This window comes from Oryzias latipes, chromosome 12, assembly GCF_053564925.1.
Source record: "Oryzias latipes strain Hd-rR chromosome 12, Olatipes_Hd-rR_3.1".
Classification (NCBI taxonomy): Eukaryota; Metazoa; Chordata; class Actinopteri; order Beloniformes; family Adrianichthyidae; genus Oryzias; species Oryzias latipes.
In genome coordinates, this window is record NC_136248.1 from 22,659,322 (window position 1) to 22,686,711 (window position 27,390).

General features: G+C 38.4%; 1 protein-coding gene across 4 annotated transcripts in view; it reads right to left on the reverse strand.

Moving 5' to 3' along the window:
• ptpn13 (protein tyrosine phosphatase non-receptor type 13) overlaps positions 1–27,390 on the reverse strand; it is a 48,777-nt gene that overhangs the window by 13,027 nt on the left and 8,360 nt on the right. For all 4 annotated transcript variants that reach the window (XM_078956350.1, XM_020707615.2, XM_078956351.1 and 1 more), the window contains 23 exons: positions 27,039–27,158; positions 23,962–24,128; positions 22,796–22,861; positions 21,765–21,950; positions 21,519–21,606; positions 19,695–20,327; positions 12,216–12,308; positions 10,398–10,497; positions 8,931–9,132; positions 7,608–7,682; positions 7,322–7,493; positions 6,918–7,068; positions 6,654–6,792; positions 6,376–6,528; positions 5,713–5,895; positions 5,426–5,606; positions 4,932–5,343; positions 3,119–3,222; positions 2,876–2,926; positions 1,451–1,540; positions 801–908; positions 564–695; positions 14–474 (listed from right to left, as the gene is read on the reverse strand). In XM_078956350.1, coding sequence (XP_078812476.1) covers positions 14–474; positions 564–695; positions 801–908; positions 1,451–1,540; positions 2,876–2,926; positions 3,119–3,222; positions 4,932–5,343; positions 5,426–5,606; positions 5,713–5,895; positions 6,376–6,528; positions 6,654–6,792; positions 6,918–7,068; positions 7,322–7,493; positions 7,608–7,682; positions 8,931–9,132; positions 10,398–10,497; positions 12,216–12,308; positions 19,695–20,327; positions 21,519–21,606; positions 21,765–21,950; positions 22,796–22,861; positions 23,962–24,128; positions 27,039–27,153 — 4,062 coding nt within the window. In that variant the 5' untranslated portion in view covers positions 27,154–27,158. Of the gene's footprint in view, positions 1–13; positions 475–563; positions 696–800; positions 909–1,450; positions 1,541–2,875; positions 2,927–3,118; positions 3,223–4,931; positions 5,344–5,425; positions 5,607–5,712; positions 5,896–6,375; positions 6,529–6,653; positions 6,793–6,917; positions 7,069–7,321; positions 7,494–7,607; positions 7,683–8,930; positions 9,133–10,397; positions 10,498–12,215; positions 12,309–19,694; positions 20,328–21,518; positions 21,607–21,764; positions 21,951–22,795; positions 22,862–23,961; positions 24,129–27,038; positions 27,159–27,390 lie in introns of those variants that run through there.

The window sequence follows — 27,390 nt, forward strand, 5'->3', positions numbered from 1 at the left end:
ACATGTACCACACCTTTTTGACCTTCAGTGTCTCTTGACTATTGGAATAAGTCTCTTCGTCCATGTCTGAATCTCCCCAGTCTGAGTTTTCTGTAGCTTTAGGAGCTTCGGGAACTTTAACTTTTCTCATTTTTGGTGGCAGAGCAGGTGGTGTCGGATCCAAACGCACGTTTGGTTCGGCTCCGCGATGTTGGGGACCGGCTGGAAATGCGGAAGCAACGGAAGTTCTTTCCAGGAACTGCTGAGCTCCGTTAGGAGGGGGTTGGCTGATTTTCACAGCACTGTTTTTCCAGGAGTCCTGGGAGCTGAGGCTGCCGTGAGGGTGGGCTGAAGACGAAGGGGATACATGTTTAGCAGCACTGAGAAGTGAGGGGCTTCTAGTTCCTGGGTGCTCCTCTGAGGAGGTATCCAAATCTAGATCTCGCCTCTGAGAGGGTTCAAAGGAAGACTTGGCCTCAAAATCTAAGAAAGGTTCTGTAGAAATGAGAAAAAGCGTATGAGAACACCACAAATCTCAACTTTATATCCATATTTTTTTTTTAAATCTACATTTTGCATTGTACCTTTGTAGAGCCTCTCAACAGGCTGAGACACCACAAGAGTGACATCATCAGGAGTATTTTGGAGGACATCGACTGTGGCAGAGTGAGAGAGTCCTTCCAGGTTTTTACCGTTCACCGAGATGAGCCGATCACCTGAAACAACAGCCCCTCCATCACTCACACTGAAAATCGGAACCATTTATCCCAACGCTGGACCCAACCATTTATCCCAACCAACGCTACCCGTTAGGCTCCTACCAGGTTTGAGGCAGCCGTCAACATCAGCAGGACCTCCAGGAGTGAGGGAGCTAATGAGGGTCCCGAGGTCCTTCCGACCAGAGTTCTCTCCTCCGACCACCTGAAATCCTGCAACACACCAGCTTAAACGTTTTATTACTAAACCTCATACAGCTGGTAGCTAACTTTAAGTCTTCTTGGGTTAAAAAGTAAAAAAAAAAAAAAGGAATTTTTTTTACATGTTTTTTACAGTTGATCACATGTTTTTCACACTTTTGCAGCTGTATTTATTTAATATTTACTTATTTATTTAATAAGAATCTCATTTTCATAATTTTCATAATAATTTTCATAATAATTGTAATTATTTAATATGAATGTCATTTGTGATGTCCTTTTTTGATGTTATATTACATAGATTATTTCTGAATGTCGTTTTTGCTGCCACAGATAAATGAAATTTCCTTATTGTGGGATTAATAAAGTCATCTATTTATCTAAGCAAACTTGTTGTTTTTGTTCAAATAAATTCACAAAATGTGTTTGCAAGTTTACACACTTGAGAATATAAAAGCCATATATGTAATTGGTCAATGCTGATATTTTAAAAAAATACTGGCAGAAACGTATGAAAGTGAACCATTTTTATAAAAACGTAGAAACCTGCTTACCCAGGCCGTATTTCACATCTTTCTTGAGGTTTACAGTTTTGATTTCTCTCTCCGGAGACGGTAGGTCATTTAGCTTTTTCTTCAGGGAATCTGTCCAATGAAAGCCAAGACATTCATTACATTTCGCTGCAACATTTTTTAAATGTTTTAACATTTTCTCCTCGCTGTGTGGCTAATGCATGTCTTCTTGTAACTTCCAAGGGGAAACAGCAGGCACTCCTCTGAGATCATGAATGAATCAGCACGGATCTATTAATCCAGTCCATGCAGTTCTACTGAAAGGCTCTGCATGCGGGCAGATGAGTTTTAAAGGACTGGATAAACTGGAAAAAAGGAAGAAGCTCAGTGCCAAGCCTGACGTGGAGGGATTGCAGCCAAAGTTAAGGGGTGAGGCCAAATGGCACAGAGAGGACAAAAACTAAGTTTTGTATCATAAAACATGATATGTATACATTTGTGAACATTTACTTATTAACAGCCTTGTAGGCGTATGGATTTAACAAAAGAAAATTATATTTAAAATTAGCACAATATTAGGTATTTTGCTATTTGTGACTTTATGACGTAGTAGAAGTAAAGGAAAAACATAGATGGTACGTGTTTTTTTTGTTGGTATTTTTTCAACAAAGGAAAAAAAAAGTAACTATTTGTTTATTTAATTTTCAGTTTTAACACTATGGAAGCATATTGCATTCAATGTAAAAAAAATATTTAAATGGCCGATCTTCGTTCTATTTTTTACTAGTGTATTGAGAAAAAAAAAACATTTTTTTCTGCATTTCTTTTTTCTTTTTTAAGGACTACAAAGAGGCTGGGCACTGAATTAATCTGCTCATGACAACTATAAGAGGATCTGCAATTTAAAGTTGAAAGCAACGAGTCCGTGTTGTATCAGATTTCTTTGTGAGCTTGTCACGATATCGCCAGTCTGTGTTGTTCTATTTACTTCATCTACAAACATTACAGAGCAAAAGGTTGTGGAAGTATGAACTGTTTATTTTAGTTTGAGAGTCAATCCCAACGACAACATTGGATCGCTGACGTTGTGGGTGTGGTCAACTTTGCGATATTTATAAAAAATAGTTCAATATACTTTGAGATCATTCTTTTCATTTTTTTGCTCTCATTTATTTTATTAATTTTACAAGAAAAAAACTTTATAAGATTTAAAAAAAAAAAAGTTTGTAGATTACTGTTCATATGATGCAGTGAATTGAAGAAATGCATACGTCCAATTTGAGGTAAAAATACAATTTTATTATCTTTTTAAAAAACTCCTGAAGTTTGAAGATGAAAAAACACTTGATTTATGCAATTTGGGTTTTTTAAATTATTTTTAAAAGAAAGCAAACTTTTGTTTTCATTGGTTTGTCTCCGTTGGTAAACGAGAAACTGGAGATACCAAAAAAAAAAGTCCAAACATACCTGTAACCGAGTCTGTTGAAGGCGGTCCAGAAGAGCCTTGGACGCTGACACCTGTGAACGAAAACACAATCAGAGAGAACAGCAGTCGGTTCTCTGGCTTAATTAGTTACCCAACTAGAAGTTGATCAGGATTACAAGTCCAAAATTTGGGTTTGTGATTAGACCAGACATACAAAAGTCAGAAATGGATTTAAACTGGGATTTTATACCAGTGATAATGTTCTTCAGGAACTACGTCCTTACCAACAACATATGCTTGGCCACCATCCTCCATTGATGAAGAGTCTAATTCTTTTTTGGATTTCGGGCGCCAGGCCGGGCTGCCCTGAGAGACTGCACCAAGAGACCTGAGAAGGTAACAGTATTCTTTATTAGCTGGAAGGGGGCCTACTCAGAAAAAGCACAATTAATCCCAATAAAGTAAAAACTGTAAAGATCATGAATAAATCTGACAAAGGGGAAAACTGCAGTACAATTGAAGATTTGCGATTAAAGGAGATGCCTTTTTTCCTCAAAATAATTATTTCCTCTGAATATAAAATAAAATGTTTGTGCAGATCATCATAACTATAGCTCACAATGCTGATGCTGATGTATTTACATAAACAAGCATGAAAGTACATGTGCTCCCATACGAAGAGATCTCTAGAGGAACAATTAAAGGCTGAAGAGAGTTCTTGTGTCTGTACCGAAAACAGAGATGCAATCCCAGCAACAAGTCCTAGCAACCAAACTTTGAGAAACTCAGACTTTCCATAGCATAAAAGGAGGGATAACACAACTAGATTTGACTGAATTTGAAATATAAATGTCCAGATTGGTTATAAATGTTAAATACATTAAAAATATGTTTATTTTTTTAAATGTCTAAGTTTTTACAGAGATCCAACAAGTATTTTATTTTTTATAAACTAAAAGAAAAAAGGGAAAAGTTGAAAAATCTTAAATAAGAACCAATAAAGTAATTATTTAAACTAAGACTGGGACAGTTTAAACGTGTTGCTCAATAGACACAGATGCTCAACATATTTACTATGATCACATCTGTCTTTGTGCAGAACAGAATTCTGTGGGAGTTGTGGCAAAGCAGCGAAAATGTTCAAATGTGTTCTTCAGAATGGAGCCACCTGCAGCGCGATGTGATGAGCGGACAAATCTTCTCCATCGACTATTCCTAAAGTCTTTAGGAGAAGAAGGAAATTTGAGCTCTCTGAAGGTAACATTCTTTCTTAGATAATAGTGAAAAAAGAGCAGCAGGTACTAACTTGATTTCTTCAAGAGTTGTTTTATATGTGTTGTCTTTGTTAAAGCCTTTGTGCTTTTGATTATTATTTTTAGGTCATCTGTTCACTTCATAACGGTGCTGAATGTGAAAAAATTCAATTGAATTATCTTAAGGCTTGATAAAGTTCTAATCTCATCTGTTTTATTTCATTATCTTTAAAGCCAATTCCATGGCCCATGTTACACGACAACTTCAAAAAATGTTGCCTTCAAAATGTATTTCAGCTTACATTTTATTTATAAAAGGTACATACCCTTTAAATTAAGACTAAAGGTATTGTATGATTTTTTTTTTTTAATTTGGGGATTTTTTTATTTTAAAAAAAGTTTAAAATGATCAAATGTTTTGAATATTTGAAATAATCTCTATACCAATCAATTTTGTGATGGATAAAAGTTACTTGACAGAGAAAATATTGTACAGATACAGAACAATAAAAGTGATTGTAACCCAACTCAGCAGTCTAGTGGAAGAGTGGCCGCCCTGAGACTGAAAGGTTAGATTCAATCTCACGGTTGAGTCCGACCAAAGACTTTAAAACTGGGACCCAGTGTCTCCCTGCTGGACACTCAGCATTAAGGGGGATTGAGGGGTTAAACTGTGTCCACAGCTCACAGATCCCCGAAGGGGGGGTTCAAATGCGGAGAACAAGTTTCACACAGCTAGTGTGACTTTAATGTTACACCTAATGGTACTTTAATTTTTAACTTTGATAACTTGTTGTTTTCAAAGCTGTGACTTTAACAGTTTTGTTCTTTAACGTCAGCTTACTTGTCCTGCAGCTGTAACAGCGAGTCCGTGTCTGAGCTGGCTCTCTGATGCTGCTGGAACAGAGACAGCCCCTGGCTGGATTTGGAGATGGCCAGTCTGCTGTTTTGATTGCCATCCATGGACTCTGGTAAAAGTGCCAGGTTGTGGTGAGAGCGACTCATCATGGATGGGTTAGGAAAGGCTGTGGAGGCTCGTGGATTGTAACCCGGAAGGTGAAGCTCATCGTGGACTATAACAGAACCCAACGGGGCCTTGTTGAGGGCCAGTTCTGAATATGAGATCCTCTTTATTTGGTCTGGGTTGGATCGGGTTGATAAACTCTTGGCCGGGCCGTCCGAGCTCCCCGTCCATACTGATGAGCCTCTACTCCGAACATCGGCAGAATATGGCAGGCTGTTCAAGGGGGTGTTCTCTAGTGTGCACGAATGAAAAAAACATTTTTTAAAATTTTGTCTCTTTGCGAGTCGCTTTAGAAGTGCTCTTTCCTCACATACCCAAGTCCTGCAGGTCCTGCAGGTCTTGCAGCTCCTGGTTGTTTTGGCGAGCCTTCATCTGCAGGTGGAACTTGTGCTGATCAGAGCACAGCTGCAGCAGATACTGGCAGGTCTTAGTGCTGTCCGTCTGGAAAAAGTGCTTTATGCCATCTGATGTGTTCTGAAGGCAAATTTTCTTTTTCTAAACGGTGAAAAACAGAGAAAAGTATAGAAGATTTTAGATCTTAGAAATGAAATATCTGTACGATTACAAGTCTTCTTATTTGTGATCAGAAACATGCACTCACTATAAAGGTAATCTTCTTGGTCTCCCTCCAGGGAAATCTTAATACAGGGGTGCGATTGCCATTAAGGACTTCAAAAATCAGCACCCCTTTGGAGTAGACTCCCAACAAGATGCCAGTCTGAGACCTCTTCTCTGGAAGTACTCGGTGAAAATGGACTCCGTACTCCGGCAGTCTTTGGTTCACCTTTGAGAAAACAACATACAGATTTGTTAGTTTTCGGGGTCACCCTGGAGATAGAAAGCAGAGGCTATGGTATGTGTTAAGCTTACCGTTACAAAAAACTCAGCCACATAAAATATATAGAATTTCTGGCTAACATCTGGGTTAAATGATATTTTCTTTACAAAACTAATCTAATGTATTTCAGTTTGAATATTTATGCTACGCCTGCTACCTTAACTATAGCACAATTTAAGCCATTTAATGAAACTCCCTTTTTTCATAATTAGTTAACTGTCATAAATAAAGTGCTCATGAGGTAGAGCATCAGAATGGCCCTTCTTAAAGACCCACTCGGATGGAAATTGTGTTTTGGGTGTTTTTAACATCTTCTTGTGACATTTTCTGATGATGGAGGACATATATGAAAATTTGGCTTAAAATTTCTGATAAGCATATTATGGTCCATATAGAGAAGTCCCTCTGAACTTTAACCTTGTTTACCTTGAGAAACTCAAACTCTGCCTCAGAGTCTGAAGCTCCATAGTAGTTGCTGTGAAGTATTGGCAGCTCTTCTCTCAGAGTTGTTTGGTCCACCTTATCCAAGACAGACACAGGCAAATAGTGCTCCAATCTAAAATAGGTCTTCCCGTGGAGCTGCAACACAAAGAGAATCATCAGTGATGAAAAGTAAAAAGTGAAAACATAGGAAAGTGGCTTTAGGACTCATAATAAAATCTGTTCTTCCTGAATTAAAAATGGCCATAAAGATCATCTGATACCTCTGGTTGATAGTCCCCAAATTCAGCCTGCAGAGCCAGTGAGGCCAGCAGCATGGCATTTTCTGTTTCACACCGCATCCTTTCTTCCAAGATATCCTTCCTCAGCTGCAGATAGTACTGATGTTTGGTCATGGCATGCCTGTTTTACACAGAAAAATCACAAGTACAGGCAAATGTCTGGTTATCTCATAGTGCAGGTGGCAACATTTAGGGGAGTGTCCCGTCTAGTCATTGTCAAAACTTTGTCAGCAAGCCTGCACTTACAGTATGAAGTTGACATCATCAAGGAAGAACTTTATGCGGAAGAAAAGATTAAAAGGCACGTCAGATCTCCTTTTTTTAGGCTCCTCCTTCCACCCCTCAGGGGCAACTTTGGTGAGTTTGGCATCAGGATCGACAAAGAAAAATTCATTGTCTGAGGGTTTTACAGAAAAAGAGTGCATGTCAAATTTCTTTACACTAAAAATACAGAAAAGTTAGCCATTTAGGAACCATTCCAGGTGCATTGCTTCATTTACTAAAGAACATTTATAACATCTGATTAAAATAAAATAACACATAAAAACCATCTTAAGCTGGAAAAAAAAAACTTCCACACAATTTAAACTAAAAAACTACCCCCTAACAAAATGCACAAAAATAAAATACATTAGAGAGCAAAGACAAACCTTTGAGGTAAGCAAGGCCAAAAAGATGATGCTCCACAAGCCCGGTGTGGGCGACCACCATGTCTAGAACATCTTTACAAACTGCCTTGATGTCACAGGTCAGCTCCAGCTTTTGGCCGTTCAGCAACACCACTCCCACCTTTCTCTGCACCTCTTCAGCCTTCCCACGTTTCTGGTTTTTAAGTTAAAAAAAAATATTTAAAAAACGAGAGAAGAACGAAAGGTTATAAACAAAAATAAAACAAGGGATAACTGGATTCATAGAGACACAGGTTTTTGTCCTCACCATGATTGAACCGGGCACAGTCAAACTGATGCAAGGCTCACTGGCCATCTTCACAAACTCTGGCCCATGGAGGTTCTGCCATTAGGGTAAACACAAAAAACTCATTTTAGAGAGAAAATTCATTTAAACCTAGAGTCACTTGAATGGGAAAAGAAATGCTCCATACAATTCTTTCTTTTCCAGAAACATTCTTTCCAAAAGGTGAGACTTTAAAGATGGTTGTTCCTTATTTTACCTGCAGATTTATTTTTAAAAATTAAAATAAATCAATTGCAGGAGCTAAAATGTAGTATTTTTGCTTGTTCATCGTTTATAGTTTTGGTCGGTTCACCCTTTTTAATTTGTTAATTGATGACACCTGGGTAAAATGTTTTTTAAGCAACCGCTCACCTGGACTAAGGATCGAGGAGGAGGGGAGACCTTGGGTTGTTGGTTTTTATTGACTTCTATTTTTGCCACTTTGCCGCTACTGTTTTCTTTCCAGTTTTCTGTCTCCACCCGCTGTTGATCAAGTTTATTACCTCATAAAAAATAAATGTATTATTTTCTTCCACTGTTTTTGCAAAAAGAAACAAACTAGCAAAATTACGCAACAGACTGTGGCATCAAAAACAAATGGAACCCATTAACTTTAAATAGGTTTCAATTTTATTTTTGAGTGTATTACTAATGTTATCTATCATCTATTTGCAGATTTTAATAGAGCTAAGGTAACAAGGTAATTTCCCCTTTGTTGGATCAATAAAGTTTTATTCTATTTATTCTCTTCTATTAGGAAAGTCGCCTCTACACAACTATACCGGTATGCAAAAAATAACAAAATAAAAACTCCCCATCACAAATAAGATAGATTATTTATAAATGTAATGTTCTTCAGTGTTTAAAGTCTGCCGCCAAAATCAGCAGATTTGCTTCAAAGTTTACATCTTACATCTTTTTGGATTGAATGCAAGATAAATCAGAGGCTACAAGCTCTGCGTTCCACACGTCTGTAATTAACAAAGAGGCTGAATTGAGTTATGAACTGCGTATGCAATTATACAATATTAGGTTCAGCAAGTTGGTGGCCAACAAGCTCATGCAAGTTCAACATGTACATCCAGAATCCTACAATGCAGCATAAACAATGTTCAAGCTTCTTGAATGTAAGGAGCAGCTTATTGCTGCCAAGTCTTTTTTTTTTTTATGCTCCCACACACCGAGTCTGTCACAAATAGGAAAAAAACGGACCCAAAACAACAAAGATTATGCAAAAACTTGGGATAATTTAGATTATAGCTGGTTGCAAAACCATAAAAAGTATTTAGGGCCTACAGCACAGACCTTGTTCTTGCGGTGTGGCACAGAAGAAGAGTAGACAGGATCCTGGAGGTCGACCAGTGAAGCCTGGGGATCATCTGGTGGGTAAAGATTGGCTCTGGACAGCCGGTTGGCCAAATGGGCCTGAAGTCGCTGCACCTCCTCCTCCTGTCTCTGGAGGAGCAGCTCAGCTCCCAAACCCTCCTCAGGTGTCCCCTCATTTTGCCTACAGTGGGGAAAAAAAAGAAAAAGATCAACAGCCAAATTCTTTTTTTGCCAAACGTGCACCGCCTTGTTAGCTTTGTGTTTTTAAAAAGGAAAAAAATGTATTTGTCCTCTTTCAAGACAGAGGAATTCCAAACTTGCTTTTTCAGGGCAAATGCAAAAGAAAATGCTAGATAATCTTTTTGTGCTTGGACAGATAGAACGCATGTTTTGTTCGGGTGTGAAAGAAGACACAGATACAGCAGGCAGGTCGGGGTCTGTAATGCCAGAGATTAGAGCGATGGAGACCGCTGAATGTGGATGTCACATTTGATGACCTCACTAGCGAAGCGTGCAGCAGACTCTGCAGAGCGACACCAGCTGCGTGTGGTCTAGACAGCCAAACAGAACAGCGTTGTGCGTTGCTTCGGAAGTCAGTGAGGCGGCGACGCCAGCTTTCCAATCAAACAACCAGCAGGCAAAATAAGGATTGAAAACAAAGATGCTACCATGTGTTCCAGCAGGCATTTATGCAACAACTCCATCAGCTCTCAGATCATTACATCACATTTACATAAGCCTGCAGTCCAGCCAAAGGAAACAGTTGGTACGGCCATCGTGCACTCCCTTTAACAGTTACACCTGCTAAATTTAAAACGATTTTTAACGTTTGAAATTGCATATTATTGCCCTTTTTTTTAAATTAATCTAGTAGTTTTATGTTTTATGAGAATAACATCTTGACTTGGAGACACATGGAACAAAAGCAAAGCCTTTTTTATTGTGGAAACTGCCAGCGTTGAGTTTTTTCTTCCAATTTTCAAGTCAATAGGTGATTTTCAGGCAGCTTAACGCCTGGCGAATATTCTCCCGGTGTGTACGGGCCTTATAGATGCTTATCTCTATTTGCAAGCCTGCTAACTAGCGTGTATCTAAGATGGTATCATTTGCGATGTTCTCCAGTGACAGGGGGAAGCAAAGGTGGGCTGAGAACCTAGCTTTAGGGGAAGGGGAAAAAAAATCCATAAAAACAAGAAGCTCTGTTTTCATAGTCACCCATAAAATGACCTACGTTTTCTTTAAGCAGGTAGAGTTCATTAGTAAAGACAAACACTATTTCTTACGGTTTGCATGAACATCAAAACTAAGGGCAAGAATTTTAAGGGATAATTTTAGATAAATAGAGCAGATATTTGCTTTGTTCTTTCTTTTTAAAGTCTTTTGAGATCTTTTAAAAGGAAAATTGGAGCAGCAGCTTGAGGAGGAGGAACAGTCAGGGTTTGTTACCTGAGTCTGCGTGTGCTGTGACTGGTCAAGGACAGGGCGTCGTGATCAGATGAAAGTGCCAGCTGCGAGCCGTACCTGGTCACCTCGCTGGGTTTTTTAGCTGGAAGGGACATGAGAGTATTCACTGCACACAAACACACACTTAAAAAGGAGCTACTTTTTTTTGTTTTGAAAATCAAACACACACCCTTTCAGATGCAAGCACCTACAGGCTGCTATGAATCGACCTGCATGAGCATGTTTGAATAGAAAACTAGTTACTAAAGCCACAGAAATGAAAGTCATTGGTAACCTAAAAGAGGAAATAAAGGACCCCTTTGTATTACAAGAACTGTGTTTTTGCCGGTCTTAAAGCTACCAAGATTCAGTTCAAAGATGTTCCACCTAACTTTAGTTTTGGAAGTTTCCATACAGGTCTGTCATTCCACATTTCAGAACCACCTTGCTTAACGGAACCTAAATATCAAGATCCAACAAACCTGTTCAGACTTTTTAGAGTAAAACTTATTAACAACTTTAAATAACATTTTTTTTTCCTATCATGACACTGAAAACATTAAAGACCCACTCCGATCATCTTTTGAGCTATTTTAAAAGCATTCCCAGTGGTCTTTTAATTAGGATTATGCCGTTTTTAGCCACAAACACACAAGTGGTTTACGTGCTCTCCCGCTAGCTTACAGCCACATACACTCCCAACCAAACCATACCGGGGCAACAAAAATGGCGAGCTCTATTGGAGCTATCCAGCCACACGGTTCCCAGGCAGATACCGGCTCAGATTGGAAAACAAAGGAAGATTCTGGAACGGAGCAGAGCAGGGAGCTTGTACTCTCTATTCACTGCAACAAGTTTTTTCAAATTGAATTCTTTTCATCTGCTCCTGATTCACAACAGTTTAAATAAGGAAATACTCAGAAATGCAATTTTGAGTTGAATTTTTCCTATTATATATCCTCCATCACCAGAAAAATGCCACAATAACATGTTAAAACCAAAAACGCAATTTTCATTGTGTCCACACTTTCAAACACTCTTCACAACTTGATGCAGAGAGAGATATGATGCAAGACTGCAGAAGAATTTTCAAACCACCTGATTACAGAATGCTATGCTAACAGGAATCAAGTCAGAGCAGTTCACCTCGAGATGCCAAACCTGTCCAGCCATCGCCCTGTGACTTCACGACGAGGAAGTTGGAATTTTAGACACACAGCCAGAAGAGACGACAACCGGTATCTTTCCGCAGTAACATTTTCCAGCTGAGAACATTTAGACAGTCATGTTGGAAACTAGCCAGTCGTGCAAAAGGTTTTTACTGTTTATCTGATCACCAAAGAAGAAGCAAAAAAGGAAAATACAAAAATTAAACATTTGCCCAATTCCAGTCTTCTTATAATTTCTCAGAACTCAGATTTAGTAGGAGTCTTAATTCTTAATCTTTTTTTCCTGTATAAATCACTGGAACCACAGAGCCAGCAAACACCACTGAAGCAAGGTCAAGGTCAAGAGAATTGCTCAAAGGCACCACAGTGCAGTAGGATCTGGAAAACACATTTGGAGAAATCTGTTCATTAATCTGTTTTTTTTTATGAATCTGCTGAAGTTTAGCTGTGGAGTCGATGGGAATGTGCTTGCATAGTAGTGAGACTCACAACTATTTGCACGTGTCTGTCCAAAAAAGAAAAAAATACAACCAGCAGAGCACCAATACTACAAATGTATGACAAAGTACGGATGAGCATACTCCACATAGGTAGTGTACACACTGATATGGTTGACATGAAACAGTTTAATAAGAAACCCACAAAGATCTACCTTGTCTGTACTCTGGATCCGAGGAGGTCACTGAGGGGCTTTCACTGGACGAACTAAAGTCACTGTGGTACCTCTGGTGGGTGGAAGCAGGACCTGCAAACATAAAATGTCTATCTATCATTACAAAGAATTAAAAAAAAAAACACACACACACACACACACACACAATTTATAGAGTATTATGGAGAAAACATACGAGTCATGCCATGTCCTGAACCTAAAAATAAATAGGTCTCTTTTGTTTGTAAAAGTAGTAAAACGGAAATTTTATGTAACGAACTCAACCGATAAAAATCTTTTTTACTTTACAAAAGACGTAAGTTATTTCTGTCCTTATTGGTGTGTTGAAAAGCCAGAAGAATAAGACACACAAAGCAGATATTAGTCATGCTGCTTATGCACACAGTTATAATGACGGGCACATGTTTCCATACAGGAAAGCGCCACAAGTTTGGAGGCAAGCTTTTGGTCACAGCTTTTGTCATTGCTGTTTCCTCCCCGTCTACCTAACTGACAAAACCACAGATTTATAAACAAACAAACTTGGTCATGACCCTGAACTCTGAGGTACCAGTAAGTCAAACAGCACCTCAGTGAACCAAAGTGCCACATGCTGAGTTTTCCTCAACTAAACCTGAAAGTCCTGCTCCGCAGTTTCAGCTTTAGTGATCAGCATTCTCTTGCACCTGCCCAGGAATTTACCTTAATGTTTCACAATAGCCCTCAAACATCTTTGTTATTATCTTTCTTTGGTAAACACCTTAAGTAAAAAAGCTTTATGTTCACCGAGAGGCTGGAGGACCTTCCATGGTTCACCCAGCATCCACTGGTGGGTGAGTCATGAGTTCATTTTTGCAAGTATGGCCTCTTTGAAGAGCTACAAACGTGGCACCTCCCAAACTTTAATGTAGCCATGCAGTTCCCGGTAAAATGCTTATCAAGACCACTCAGACATCCATGCGGTTACCTAACACGGAATTCATCTCCCCATTAGTGATACAACCACATGATCTGCAAGCCTTTGGAAACAAAAAAGGTGAAGTAGGAATAGTAATGCAGGAAGAACAACAAAGCAAACATTGAGATACTTTTATTATTCATTTAGGCTTTTAAAGTAAATTGAGCACAAAGAGCATTTACTGGAACTTAAAGTCCCACTCCGATCTTCTTTTGATCCATTTTAAAAGCGTTCACAGTGGGCTTTACATTAAGGTTGTGTCGTCTTTAGCCAAAATGTTAAAAAAGCTGTGTCGTTTTCTAGGACTTAGTTTCTCCAGAATTCCATTACGAGTTGTGGGTGAGTGCGGAATGAGCCGGCTCTCATTTCCTATTATGCTTTTGTTTGCACTCTTCCACTAGATTACAACATTTCACAACCTACCATTACTGTTGAAACAAAAATGGCAAACAATATTGGAGCTATTCTGCTATATAATTTTGATCCAGATGTCAGCACAAACGAGGAAAACGAAGACCTTAATGGATGCATTTGTCTGCAAGAGGATGCATCGGAATGGAGCGGAGCAGCTTTTTCAAACCGCATTTCTTTGTCTGCTTCTCTTTTACCATGCTTTGAATAAAAAAATACTACGAAGCGCAGTTTTAATTGTTGTCTTGTGTATATATATAATTCACACAGTCTTGAGAAAAGTGCTACAAAAATATGTTTAACCCCCCCCCCCCCCCCCCCAAGAAAACAATTTTCTTTGGAGTGGGTCTTTAAAAGTCAAGACTTTACGCTTTTAAAAGTTGGAGAAAATTTTTGAATAAAGGATGAAACGAGAAAAAAAAAAGTTTTTCAAGCTGATTCTTAGTGCGAGAGAGAATCTTCCTGAGTTCTGTGCGCACGATCGATAGCTGGCCATTTAATCACAAGGAACCACACTTATTCAGCAGTTCCTGGCTTCCCAAAACCACATGTCTAAGATTCTCTGGTTTCCTCCACAATCCACAGGATACCAGTGCAGACAGTCCAAAGAGATGTTTCTTTGACAAAACATGCAGGAATAAAACAGAGTTTAACCCGTTTTAAGAAGTAAAAAGAAACTTTTTAAAAAATATAAATGCAGTTAAGTTGTAAACATTTAACTGGCATTAAAGATATAGATGGGGGGGGGGGGGGGGGGGGGGGGTTGTCGCACTGTTTGTCTTGTCATCTTGTTTTTAAATTTTATTGTATTTTATGCACAGCACTTTGAGTGACATATGTTGTTGTAAAAATGCTATATAAATAAAGATTGATTTGATTTGATGAAGCAATTTGTCAGTAAGTTCACACACACTTCTTAAAGCTAGTATTAAAACTCGAAAAAGCTTGTTATTCCATTTTACATTAAAGAAGAAGAACATTTCAATCTTTCTCTCCTATGTTGTTGTTCAGACTGGATCAGCCCCAGCCCAAAACCACATGACCGGATGCCAAAAGCCGGAAAAGTCCAATAATTTTCGGAATTCTTTCAATGTGCATGACTCAAATTACACTTTCTTGATCTGTGGGGTAAGTTCGTTCTCCGTCAAGATTGACACAAGTTGGTTGAAAATGAAGAAGGGAATGGAGTGTCAAAGGCACAGGACTAGATAGAGGGGCCAGGCAGAAACATGCCCCTGCACACACAGACATGCACATGACTTGCAAATGCACATAGAGAAGACAGAAACGAGGAGTGTACTTCTGTGGAACCTGAAACCTCTGGCTACTGCTGTGCCATCACTTTCCTGCAAGAAAAGGAGAGAAAGAAGAAAAAGAAAGACAGAAAAAGGAAGTATCTGCCAAGCCAAACATCCTCAAGACCCCACAAATGAATAGAGCTTGAATAGGTCTCATTCATGCTCTAGTAAAAAAAAGAAATCCAGGGTGGAATGCATAGTTATTCTGGTTTAGCCTTCATAGTCGCTAACATTTCTTGATGGCATGTAAAGACTCTTCAAGTATTCGTAGCTCTGAAGGTTTTTTTAATCAGTTTAGCAGAGAGTTAAGAATAATCCTGTGAATCTTCTGTGGACTTTCTATTTTGTTGAATAGATTTGATGCAACTCAAACAAATGAAACAAAAAAAAACATTCCGTTTTAACATACTGTACATGTAATTATTATCTGCCATTGTGTAATCTACAAAGAAAAATGTAAAGAAAAATGAACTTCACATGACAAGAAAAATCCGTAGGGCTGCAAAATTCTAAATAAATTCCTGTTGATATTTTTTATTTTTCAAATCCACATTTATTTAATTAAGACAATAAAACAATTCCTTTTACTCTATTTAAAACTGTGTTTAAAAAAAACTCTTTAAAAATCCCTCTGCAGCAGAGTTTATATAGCTAATTCTAATAAAAGTTTAGAAATTAAATATAAAATGTGGGATCTGTTCTGGGGATAGATGGAGACATTTGATTTAAAATGGTACTTAATAAATAGAAAAAAGCAAAACACAAAAAACCACAGTGTTAAGAAACTTCAGCTTGTGTCAGAACAGACTTTGAGAAGTACATAGTGAGAAAGATCTGTTTTGAAGAAAAATAAACCTGGTTCTCAGACAGCTGAACCACTTTAGAAGAGTAACCAGACAAGAGCTAAACAAAAACAACTGATTCAAGTCTAAAAGAAAAAAGACCACAGACCAAATGATTACTTTCTTTTTGACAACTCTGTGAAAACAGTAAATATGCCTCACTTGCTCAGCTATTACTTCTTTAGGGATGACTGCCATCACAACTCAAGAGTTTCAGTGCTTTGTCATGTCCTTCTCTGATTCATTGTGGCTGTGTAGGAAGGAATACCTTCACATTATCATCTGCTTTGCGAACAGAGAGAGCTGTTGCATTTTAAGTCTGTTACAGAAAAAAAGACATCAGCAAAAAGCTCAATTCTAGCCTTGACTTGTCATAAATGACCCATTTAAAGATCCACTCCAATATAAAAAGAGGTTTGCGTGTTTTTAACGTGTTCTTCTGGCATTTTTTTATGATGACGAAAGACATAGATTAGAAAAATTAAGCTCATAATAGGATCTCTGAATATTTCTTTATTCAAATTGTTGTAAATTTAGGAGCAGCAGAAAAAAAAAAAAAGAGTACATTTGTGATGTGGGGTCAACAACTTCCCTGCGTCATTCCATTCTGATGCATCCACTTGCAGACAAATAAATCCCTCTACATCTTTGTTTTCCTCGTCTGAGCTGGAATCTGGATCAAAACTGTACGGCTAGATAGCTCCAATATTGCTCGCCATTTTTGTTGGCTGTAAGCTAGCAAGAGAGTGTGTGAGCAGAGAGCTCTCAGCAGCAAGGTGGGACGGGGGGGACGAGGCTGCTTCACCCACAACTCAGAGGCAAATTTCTAATGACCTACTGCTGCTCTGCAGAAAATGTCCCAAGAAAACAAAACTGTTTTTTTTTTATTTTGGCTATATATGGCATTATCACACCTAAAAGAATACTGGAAATGCTTTTAAAATAGCTCAAAAGATGATCAGAGTGGGTCTCTAAAAGCCAACAAAAATTTTTAGGTGGGGTCCCCCACTATTCTTTGTTTTTTTCATGTACCGTAATTGTATAATGTTACACTGTACACAATCAAACACAAAGGTGAGTTAAACTTTAGGCAGAAAGCCTCTTTTCTTTGTCTATATGTTGTTGTATTTTATCTACTGTTTACACAGAGATTGATGAGCGTAACAAACTTGGAAACTCCCAACTTTAATGATCTTGCCCTGACATCGTTAGGCAGAAACACTCAGGTCCTTATTTTTAAACCAATGTATGAAACATCAAAGCCAACAATTAAATCAATAAAAGCCGCTGAAGAAGGGGAGGAAAGAAATGTAGCTTTTACTGGTGATGTGAGAGCCACAGTCGAGGAAAAGAATGCTTGGTTGGTGGTTTGGTCTAGCTCAAAAATAGCTGCAAAAAAGCAGGGAGGCTGGACGGAGCTGAAAAACGTGGAGTTTGGAAGTGAAAGGAGGGGAGGAAAGTCAAGAAAAAGTTGTCGATTGCTTCTTTTTTTCCAAACCCATCCAAATCATATGTTTCTCCAAAGTCCCAACACAAATGTTTAATCTTAAATTGGGTCCTATATAATTTTTTAATACAAACTTTTTCTACAGAGTAGATTCTTCTTTGTAAACAATCAAGTATGCTCACCAAAGGTCCAAAACATTCACTCTGAAGCCTAATTTTTGAACTAAACATCTGTTTTTCTTTTTTTTTTGCCTTTTGGCTTCTCCCTTCAGAAAATCATCCACCTCTATCTTTATCTTGTGTACTCTCCTCGCCTGCAGTAACCATCCTCATGTCCTCCTTTACGACATTCATAAACCTCCTCTTTTTTAACCCTTGTGCTTTCCTAGGCACTTTAATGTTGGGAGTTGGGTCATCTGGACCCACTAGACAGTGCTCTCTGAACCTTTTTTCTTCAATGATTTGTGATCTTCACTGGTGTCCATGGATTACATGAAATCTTTCCACCTTTATCCACCTTTGTCATGGTAGGAATAACACATCAAAGTAAGGGTGGGGTCATCTAAGATAGCAAAAGGGTTACGGGCTCTCTCCTGGTAGCTCCAACCTCAGAATTCTTTTACAAAACATTATCAGTGTCCCTCCTCTAAATGTGTCCAAACCATCTCAGAATTATCTCCAAAACATCGAACATGAGCTGTTGATGCATTCATTCCTGATTCAACCCATCCTCATCATTCCCAAAGAGAACCTCGTCGATTTAAAATCTGCCTGCTGTCCATTTCTCATTGCCACTGTCTAAAGTACTAAGTCCTCCATATTCTGCTCTCTTTGACTACCATTCCACTCGAGTCCCTCTCATTTACACACAGAATATGCACATGCAGAAAATTGCAGTCAAAATATGACAATTACTATTTCACCATGTACAAATACTCACTTCTTACCTCTGTCTAACATTAACTACTCTTTCCCATGAATTCATTGTCTGAATCATCATCTGAATTTCTTTGCAGTTTCCACATCTCTGCACTTCTCCCCATCTTAAAAATGGGCACCGGTACATTAACCTCTTTCTTGCATCTCCTCCATCCTCTCCCTCTCTAAGATCTTGTTAATCAGCCCAGTCAGAAACTTTATGGCCATCTTTCAGTTTACAAACACATCAAATCTCTCTTCTTTGACTGTCAGTAATGTATTTCTATTCAGCATCACTGATGACATAGGAGATGCAGTGGTTATGTAAGTTTAACTGTAAATGACAAACAATATTTGCTATATTTCACGAGTTCATCGCAGATTTTTTTATAAAATACACGTACATTAACCTTCTTGTCTTTGCAAATAACTACCATCCCATTATAATAACTAAAAATTTTCCTCTTTGTAATGATGGCAAACCTCTTCTTTTTCTGTAGTAAAATGTAGTTTGCAAATAGTAATAAAGCACTACTTTCTCCGTGTACTTTTGTGATGACAGCAAAAATGTCCCACCTGTAGAGACTTCAGTAAGAATAGAAAATATTCGTGGGGAAAACAGACAGCCGCTGTTGTTATTGTGTGAAGTCTATACCCGACACCGTTCAGAGTATTCCCTCCTTCAGTGCCACCCTGACAGTTTGTGGTATATTGAAACATTTTGCATGGATGTGAGATCATTTGTCCAAATATTCACACCAACATGCAATAGAAAAGCCAGCTGGACAAGGGGCTGGAAATACGATGGCTTGTAATTATAGTGAAATCTGCCACTTGGCTGCCTTTGTGCCAGTGACTCATTTATTCTGCAAAATTGGGTTAGCCAGCCACCACCAATGATCATTCATGCCAGGATCCAGCTCTTAACCCACATATAGGTTCCATACACAGCTGCTGATAAGTCTAAGTACCTAGCTGCTAATATGATCCCACAAATCCTCCTCCCAGATCAGGACAGCTGCTGGTTCTAAGCCTAATAACCTGAGTGCTAGATTGGACTTTTTCTTTACATCTCACTCACACATTTAGAAATTGAAATCCAAACCTTTACAGAAGATTTAGACAATTATTCATCTGATTTCCAAACACTGAAGTTAAGATCAACAAGCAGCACGTTGTGACAATGTACGAGCCACTGCACATTAATAAGTAACGTCACATGACCACAGCTTAGGTGTGGCACCGCAATCGTATTATCTGCTAATTCAAATGAGGAGGCGTTTGTAATGAGTAATGCATTGTAAATCAGGAAGGACATGGAAGACGGGATCTTGAGAGAAAGTTTCCCCAAACAGGTCAGGTAGACAGTGGATTTTTGATGCATTTTGAAAAAGGTAAAGCAGTTATGGTTGTTAGCGTGAAATAGATACCAGCAAATGTCTAAAATGCTACTCAGTGTAAATGGCAAAGCCAAACTATTAACATCTGTTTTGGTTTATAACAGAAAGATAACATTTCTATATGCAAAATGAAACATTTTGTATATTTATATATCAATTTTCAGGACCAAATGCAATTGGATTTCAGGCAAAATGCAGTTACTCACCATCCACTGCTTGTTGAAGCACCTGCAGCTTTCTTTGTCTTTCCTTAAACCTGTCATAAGCACCCGGGAGGGCCGAGCCAACAGACAGAGCAGAGAAGTGATGAGGCTTTTGGGTCTTCAGCCCACCGAACTCCAAGAGGCGAGAATCTCTTCCTCTAGTCGCCAACAAAGGCGATGTGCGCCTGCCCGCTGAACGGGTGCTTAAGGCACTGCTGCCTTTGCGAGCATCTTCCAAGGCTCCAAAACGAAGAGCATCTGGATCAATGTAAGCCAAATCCACAGAGGACGCCCAGGATTTCCTGGCCTGTTTCAACCCCAAATCCCCGCCGTAGAAGTTCAAAGACCTTCGGTCGAGTTCCACAGGCCGACCTTTCTGTTGAGGGTGAAGAGGGTGCAGATGGGGATAGGACTGTTGGTGCGGCAGCGAGGGTGGTTTGGGGTAGAGTTCTGTGGGGGATTCAGAGTTTGTTGGATAATCGGGAACAGAATACTGAGGGGCTGTGCCGTCATCTCCCTTCAACATCTCCTGGATGGTGAGTGAACCCATGGACCGGCTGAGGCCCCGGTTAAGAAACGTTTGCTCCTGATTCCTGGCTCTGTATCGCTCCAGAACCCTGGGGGCCGCACTCCTCCCTGGAAACAAAAATTCTTATTAAACTAAAAGGGCAGAAACAAAGTTCCAGAAGCCACAAACACAAGTTGACCACATAAATCTTCATCTTAAATCCTGGTATTATGTTATTGTTTTCAAAAGAAATCCAAAACCGACTTTCAGGAAACTACATTTCAGTCCTTGTATGTAAAAAACTTCATGAACTTAAGGACTGAAAGCTGCTTTTCCAGACAGACATTAGCTATCCTAATTTACTATACAGTTTAAAATATAAGAAGAACAATTGATTAAAAAAATAAAACCCTATAAAGTGGGAAGTACATCATAAATATTGCAGTTATCCTACAGGAGCAATTAACACCCACAAGACTGATTATCCTCTAGAAAAATATAACTTGGCAATTATACGTATGACTTAAATCCACTGGTGCATACTAGACAGAAGGCGTAGATCCCTGAGAAGAAAGATGCGAAGGAAGTGAGGGATGATCCATGAATGTACTTCCCCTGAGGGCTGGCTGGTGCTCGGTCGGAGCAACAAAGCTCTGATACAAACGGCAAACCAGCAGCTTCACTGGTGACTCAAAAATATGCATCTGTAATCAATGCCATACCGTGCCTTACATAATCGCCATGACAGCCATGACTGTGCTCTGCTCCTTGTCTACGGCCTGGAGAAACACTCACAAACCACCGGGAACATTTGCTCACATTTTCCAGAATTAAATCCCCGAATTTGAGATTGAAGTGTGTTTGTTCGCTCAAGAGTTTTCCTTGACAAAACACTGAAATGTGGGATGGAAGTGAATGAAAGCCTGAAGGAATGTCCATCTAAATGTTTCTACGCACAAATATTCAGTTAGTACATGCATATACACAGACTGGTAATGGCTTAAAGTCCAGAACTTTTTTTTTGAAGGAGGAAGATCACAGCATTGAGGATTTAGTAGCCCTATTTAGAAGGAAAACAAAAGCTTTAACAATCCTCGCAGATTATCTGCTAGTACATATTGCAAAAAGCAAAAACATTTAGTGTTCTTTAAGTAAACCAACATGTCTACACCTGCCTATTAGCTTGGCCATAATAACCTCTAAACCAGTATTGATGATTAGCTTTTATGAGCTAGTACTGCTTTAGTTTTCACATCTTAAACCGTATTAACAGCATTTCTCAGATGTTCCAGTGGTCTCGTCATTGGAGTTTATCTTACCTGCAGGCAAACCTTTGCCCCTCAGCCGCTCTCGAATCTCCTTACTCCTCTCTGGGAGAGACTCTCTATCCGTCACCAAACCATCCAACTGAGAAAAAGATGGAGAAAGATGAAGTGAGTCAAGGTCGAGGAAAAAAAAAAAGTTAAACCACATTTTCTTGGCTTTATCATGAGGGCTGTTCAGTCATTTTCAAAACAAATGTCATACAAGTCTGCTGTAGGAACAGCAAAGAGGAATTCCTGTACCTGGGAGAGGCTGCCGAGCACCAACCGGACTAGTTTTCTGATGTAGGAGAAGGGGGGGTCCCCGCTGGAGTTTCGGATGTGTTTGCTGCAGATGTCCAGCACCGTGCGCAGCGACATTCGACTCACCGTAACCTCATCGCACATGTTGAGGAGCAAACTGTTCAGGTGTTCCCCCAGCTTCATTGGCTGCATCAAACATTAGAAGACATCTAACATCAAGTTTTATTCATTCATCATACTGCATTATTAAAATGTCTCCTATGCAGAACCAAATCTTGCTTGTCCCACCCAGTATTTTAAATGAGCTTGGTTTTACTTGGTTTTGCTAGTAAAACCAAATACACACACACATGTGCATCAGTTGCAATGTAGGCGTTTATTGCAATGCATGTATATTTTTTCATTGGTTGTAAAGGTTCTCATCATTTCTGCACTCAATTTTTTGTGGTCAACTTCATTAAATTATAAAAAAAAATTCCCGTGATCCATGCAATCTCTCAGTATAATTTTTTTTTTTTTTACGTTTTCTGTAAATAAAAACAAACCGAATGGTGTTGTGATTATGTGACAGAACATTGTTCATTAGACTGAGCCTGAAACCAGGAGTTGATGTGGTGTGAGAGGCAGCTTCCTCCAAACCAAACCCATGCAGAGCCGTCTGTTTTGCACTTGAATAATTTTTGTGGAGATAAGACAGAGAACCACCATCATCACATTCCACAATGAGATCACAGCTCCAAGGAAAACATTTTTTAGGTACAGATCTATCATTGTTTGTCATCTATGTGATGATGCAAAGACTTGCATTAAAGCAGTATGTATTTCTTTTGAATGTAGTAAATCTGGACAACATCTGCACTAATCTGACAAAAAAAAAAAATCCACATTTATGTAAAACAGACGCTGAATGCATCATAAGAAAAACAGCTTATAACCTTTAAAACACTAGAATTGATACTACATTATTATGCTTTTGTTAACAAGTGTAAAGGGGCTCACATACTTTAAAGTAGAAGTGAGAATGATTTTACCTGACTTTGGGGGATCTCATAGTCTGCCCCCCAGAATAAGGCCATTCCTAGAGAGTATATGTGCATCTGTAAAGGAGGGGAGAAAAATAAAAGTTACCATTTTTTATTATGTCTTGGTCAAAGAAAATGTGTTGCACATAAAGTGAAGTAAGTCAGAGTATAATTTTGTGTGGAAAAAACACCATAAATTGTTTTTTTTTTCTCTCATAGGAAAAAAGGGAAGGGCTTTCAGCTCAACTCCAAAAATCCTTTTTCATTTCCATCTCAAGAGAGAAATGACTTCCTTGACTGCTATAGTTGGTGAAGGAAGGAATAACCAAGGGACTGCCAAAGTATGCAACACGGCTCTCAAGGTCTTTCAGGAACAGATGTCTGAGCACAAATTTAAACACATTCATTAAAAAGAATACCAGGGAGGTCAAAAGTAAAAAATATAAACCACATAAAACTCTTTTAATGTTTAAAAGAGCATTGACAAATAATTAACTCCAGTCTCACACTGAAAGAAAAAGATGATGGCTTCTACAGTGAAATAACTCGGCTGGGAAGTCAAGCCCAGAGCTGGAGAACTGAGTCAGCACAAAACTGTGTTGAGGTTTGTGGGGTTTTGCCAGAGACAGGTTTCCAGGCATGCAAGCTTTCGGCTCTTTTAGCAAATGAGCAGAGATGAAATGAGCGGGTGTGGCGATTCTACGATTATACAGGGGACTCCAGGCTTTGGATATGTACAAGTGGAGTGTGCTGATTTTTAATTAGCTGCATGCTCTTGCCAAACGTTCATTTCTGTCATTGTCTTTTATTGCTTTGAGGTATGGATTTCCTAAAAGTGGATATTTGGGATATAAAATCTGCATCAACTCAGTAGATGTGGTGGATATTTTCATACCCTGAAATGAACATTTGTGTCAAAACAAATGACAGAAACTGAGGAAAACTATGACATAGTTTAAAAATCAATTTTGTACATTTTAAAACAAGTTGGCAACATTTCCATCACATTGAAAATATGAGCAATCTTGGTTAGAGACTGTCTTTAAAAATAACAAAAGGAAACAGCTGGAAATGAATTTAACTACATTAAAATAAACTTTTGTAAGCATGATTAAAGTTAACTTATTGGAAAAATAAATTGTTGTTTTTTTTTTTGTTTTGTTTTGTTTTTTTACCTTTTCTAAGTCAGAAACTGAATTCAGGGCATTCCCCTCCAGAACCTCTGGGGCCGTGAAAGCTCTCAAGTCCTTTTGTGTGACATACTCATCGGCAAAGGAGATGTTGCCCGACGGCATGAGCAGCAGCGACCAAGGGGAGATGATAAAACCCATGGCTGAAGGGTCTGGAGATGGAAAAGGAGGAATATTTGATCAATAAAAACAAGTAATCAAAGATAACGTTTTGTCCCTTTAATCTCAGACCTACTTCCAAATAGAGACACTGTTAAAATGAAGCAAAATATAAAAATGGTGGATGCCTTTCACTGATGATTAAGTGTGCAGTGATTTTAAGGATGAGTGAAGTCGTGCTGCTTCTTCGGCCTGAAACAAAATCACTGTTGAGGTGAAGAAGCAGAGAGAAATGGCTCCACGGCATAATTTCCCAGCCACAGATATGATGTTCTAGAAAACATCCAAGGAAACGCTTGAGCACGGACACAAAACCTTCGATCTCAAGGAACAACTGACTGGAAAAGAAAAATTAATTTGCGGCACCACACATACAAAAAAATAAAAATGAAAAGCTGCTTTCAAAAGCTGGAATTTACTAAGTAAATATAAGTTTCCTGTTTAAAACAAGAGACCATTTGGAGATTTTACCCAATAAGGCCGAGTCACAAGGTGTAGAGCACTTATTTGAACCAAAGCTCTGGACAAAAGAGCTCAACACACTCAACAATCTGTCTATCTGATCAGAACCAGATTTAAAACACTTTAAAACTACCAAATGAATGAATTCAGTAGGGGTGGGATTACATTAGCTTGCTTCTTCCTACTCCTTTTCAAGCAATAAATCAAACTCTATTTATACCTCAGTTAATGATCACTGTATTTAATTAAGCATATATGATTTAAGTGACGGTTTTGTTTTGTTTTCTGTCTTTTTAATCTATGCATTTCATCATTTCTGTAATGAGTTTGATAAATATGTGTAAATTCTTTATTGCTTTGACTGCAATGCTTGAAATAAATCAATAAAATCAAAATCAAACAATGAATTTATCTTCCAGGAAAATGACAAATGTAAATCGAATAGACAGAATAAAGCTAGCAAGGTTAGAAATGAGTTTTGCTGATTTTCTTTTGACTTTACTCCTGTATTTTTATCCCAATAACAATCCAGTGTATCTGTCTGATAAGCTGCTATCTTAACATGGAATTAGGATAAGCAAACATGCATTCTACTAACAGTTTGTTCCTTAAATACATATTTACAAACCGTTCTGCACACGTTATACACAATTCCCTCGCAAATAGGCTGTTAAAGTCACTTCAGTAATGACTAAGAGCCAATGCAGGGTACACAACAATTACCCAAAGGAGGATAACGAAACTGTGAAGGCACGGTGGGAAATGCCTTTGTCTAATCACAAGCACTGACGGATCAGTTAATGAAACAAATTATTATTTTACAAACAGCAACTACATGAAGCATTTGACAATGTGGTAACTATATAAAAAAGCCCCCCACCCCTTTTCTCTTAATCTAAAACAAACGTAAAATGTCACATTAAGTGCAGGATATAATCATTTCATCCTTTACAGAAAACACTGATTTACTTGATATTTTTAGATCTTATAAGGTGATCATTTAATATTTGCTTGAGATGTTTCCATGGTTCAACCTTCATAGTAAATCATAACTGAATAAAGCAGCTGCTGTAAATATATTTACTTCATTCAGAAATCTAAAGCTGAATAAGCCACTGACAGTGACATAAAGTCAGTAAGTCAGATAAAAAGACATCTGTGATTGCAGCAGAATGTCTTGTTAAAACTTTCAAAAACAATGAGTCATCTTTACCTTAATCTTCCCAAGCTTTGACTGTCACACTACCATACAAAAGCTTTTGTGCACAATCTTGACTACGGCCTCGGAGCAGTAGGAATATTTACAGGAAACACGGATTTGATGGCGTGTCAGGGATATCAGCACAGTGACCACACAACAAAACATGACGTTGATTAAACACAAACTTATCAGAACACGTCAAGATCCTGGGTAGTGTTTCATAACAGATTACAACGACCAACAGATTAAGATGGCACATGAGATACAAGAGAACTATGAATGACAAATCAAATGTAAAGCCACTGATGTAACTTCTGACTCACATCCTCTTTGCCGACTTGTGCTTTTTAGGTCACCTACTGTTTAAAAGGAACCCATAACAATCCAATTCACAATCCAAGGGGTCTGCTTTTCTTCCCTTGACCCCCTGAAATGACCTTGTTAGTGTCTGATATGTTTGTTCAGAACAGGCCACTCTGAACCTCTGGTGTCTGAAAATGATGAACTTTAATGAGGTAAACAGCATACAGGAGGCTGTACAGCAGCATTCCTACTGCTGTACAGTGTGGCTGTCTGACAATTAACTGCGTGAAATGACTAAGTGTGTCTACTCTGCTTAGAATTAGACATTCACTGGTACTTTCGTCCTGGAGGAAAATTAAAAATAAAAAAAATTAAGTGAATCCAAAGAAATAAATCTTCTAAATAATACGTAGCTTTTTAATAAATGAAAAACTTCACAGTAGAAATACACATGCAAAGATTTTGGATCCAATCCACACAAATTTATTACAAGAATAATTATAATTTCTTTAAATTCACATTTTTATTTATATATTCTATCTAAAATGGAGGTGCAGCGATCTGATTGACGTGTACATTTTTCAGCTTCTCTGGGTGTTTTGACAACTGACAGGCATGCCACCCAAGTTAGCCCATTTTTATAAAGTACCAGGTATACCAGGTATATAATTCCAAACATTTATATCCATCCAGTTCAATGCCACTGTCATTTTTGTTGGCCTTTTCAGAACCACCTTAACACTACCAACACGAGGAGCATCAGGAAGCAGTAAAAAATACTGAGGACAGCTAATTCTAACCTTCAAACTTACTGGAACAGCAATAGACCATGAGCTAAAATAAACTTTGGGTCTCTTAGATAAATTCTGCATTTGAAAAACTGCCTGTTCTCATAGAATTAATATTTCTATAAAACCATTCTATGAAATGTGCCTACCTTTGTGGAAAAGTTCTTGGAGGCTTTCAGCGCTCTGGCTCAGCAAAGCCCAAACTTCCTCCTCCTGCAGTGGGCCTCCTCGAACCTCCAGCGCTTCTGCCAGAGACACGTGCATCTTTCCTAAACAGACATAAAAAGAAAAGCAAATGGTTTTTAAAAAAAAAAGTAGTTTGATGTAAACAAAAGAAGAAACACAAGAACCTGTAAAGAGTGAGACCAGCAATTTATTTTGCCCTTTAAAGCTATATTTGTGGTGTAGTGTTCTCAAAATAAAGGTTTTGAACAACATTAGAAAAAAAATGCATTAGACTATATATTGGTCTAATGCTGCTTTGACCCAAGATATTAAAAA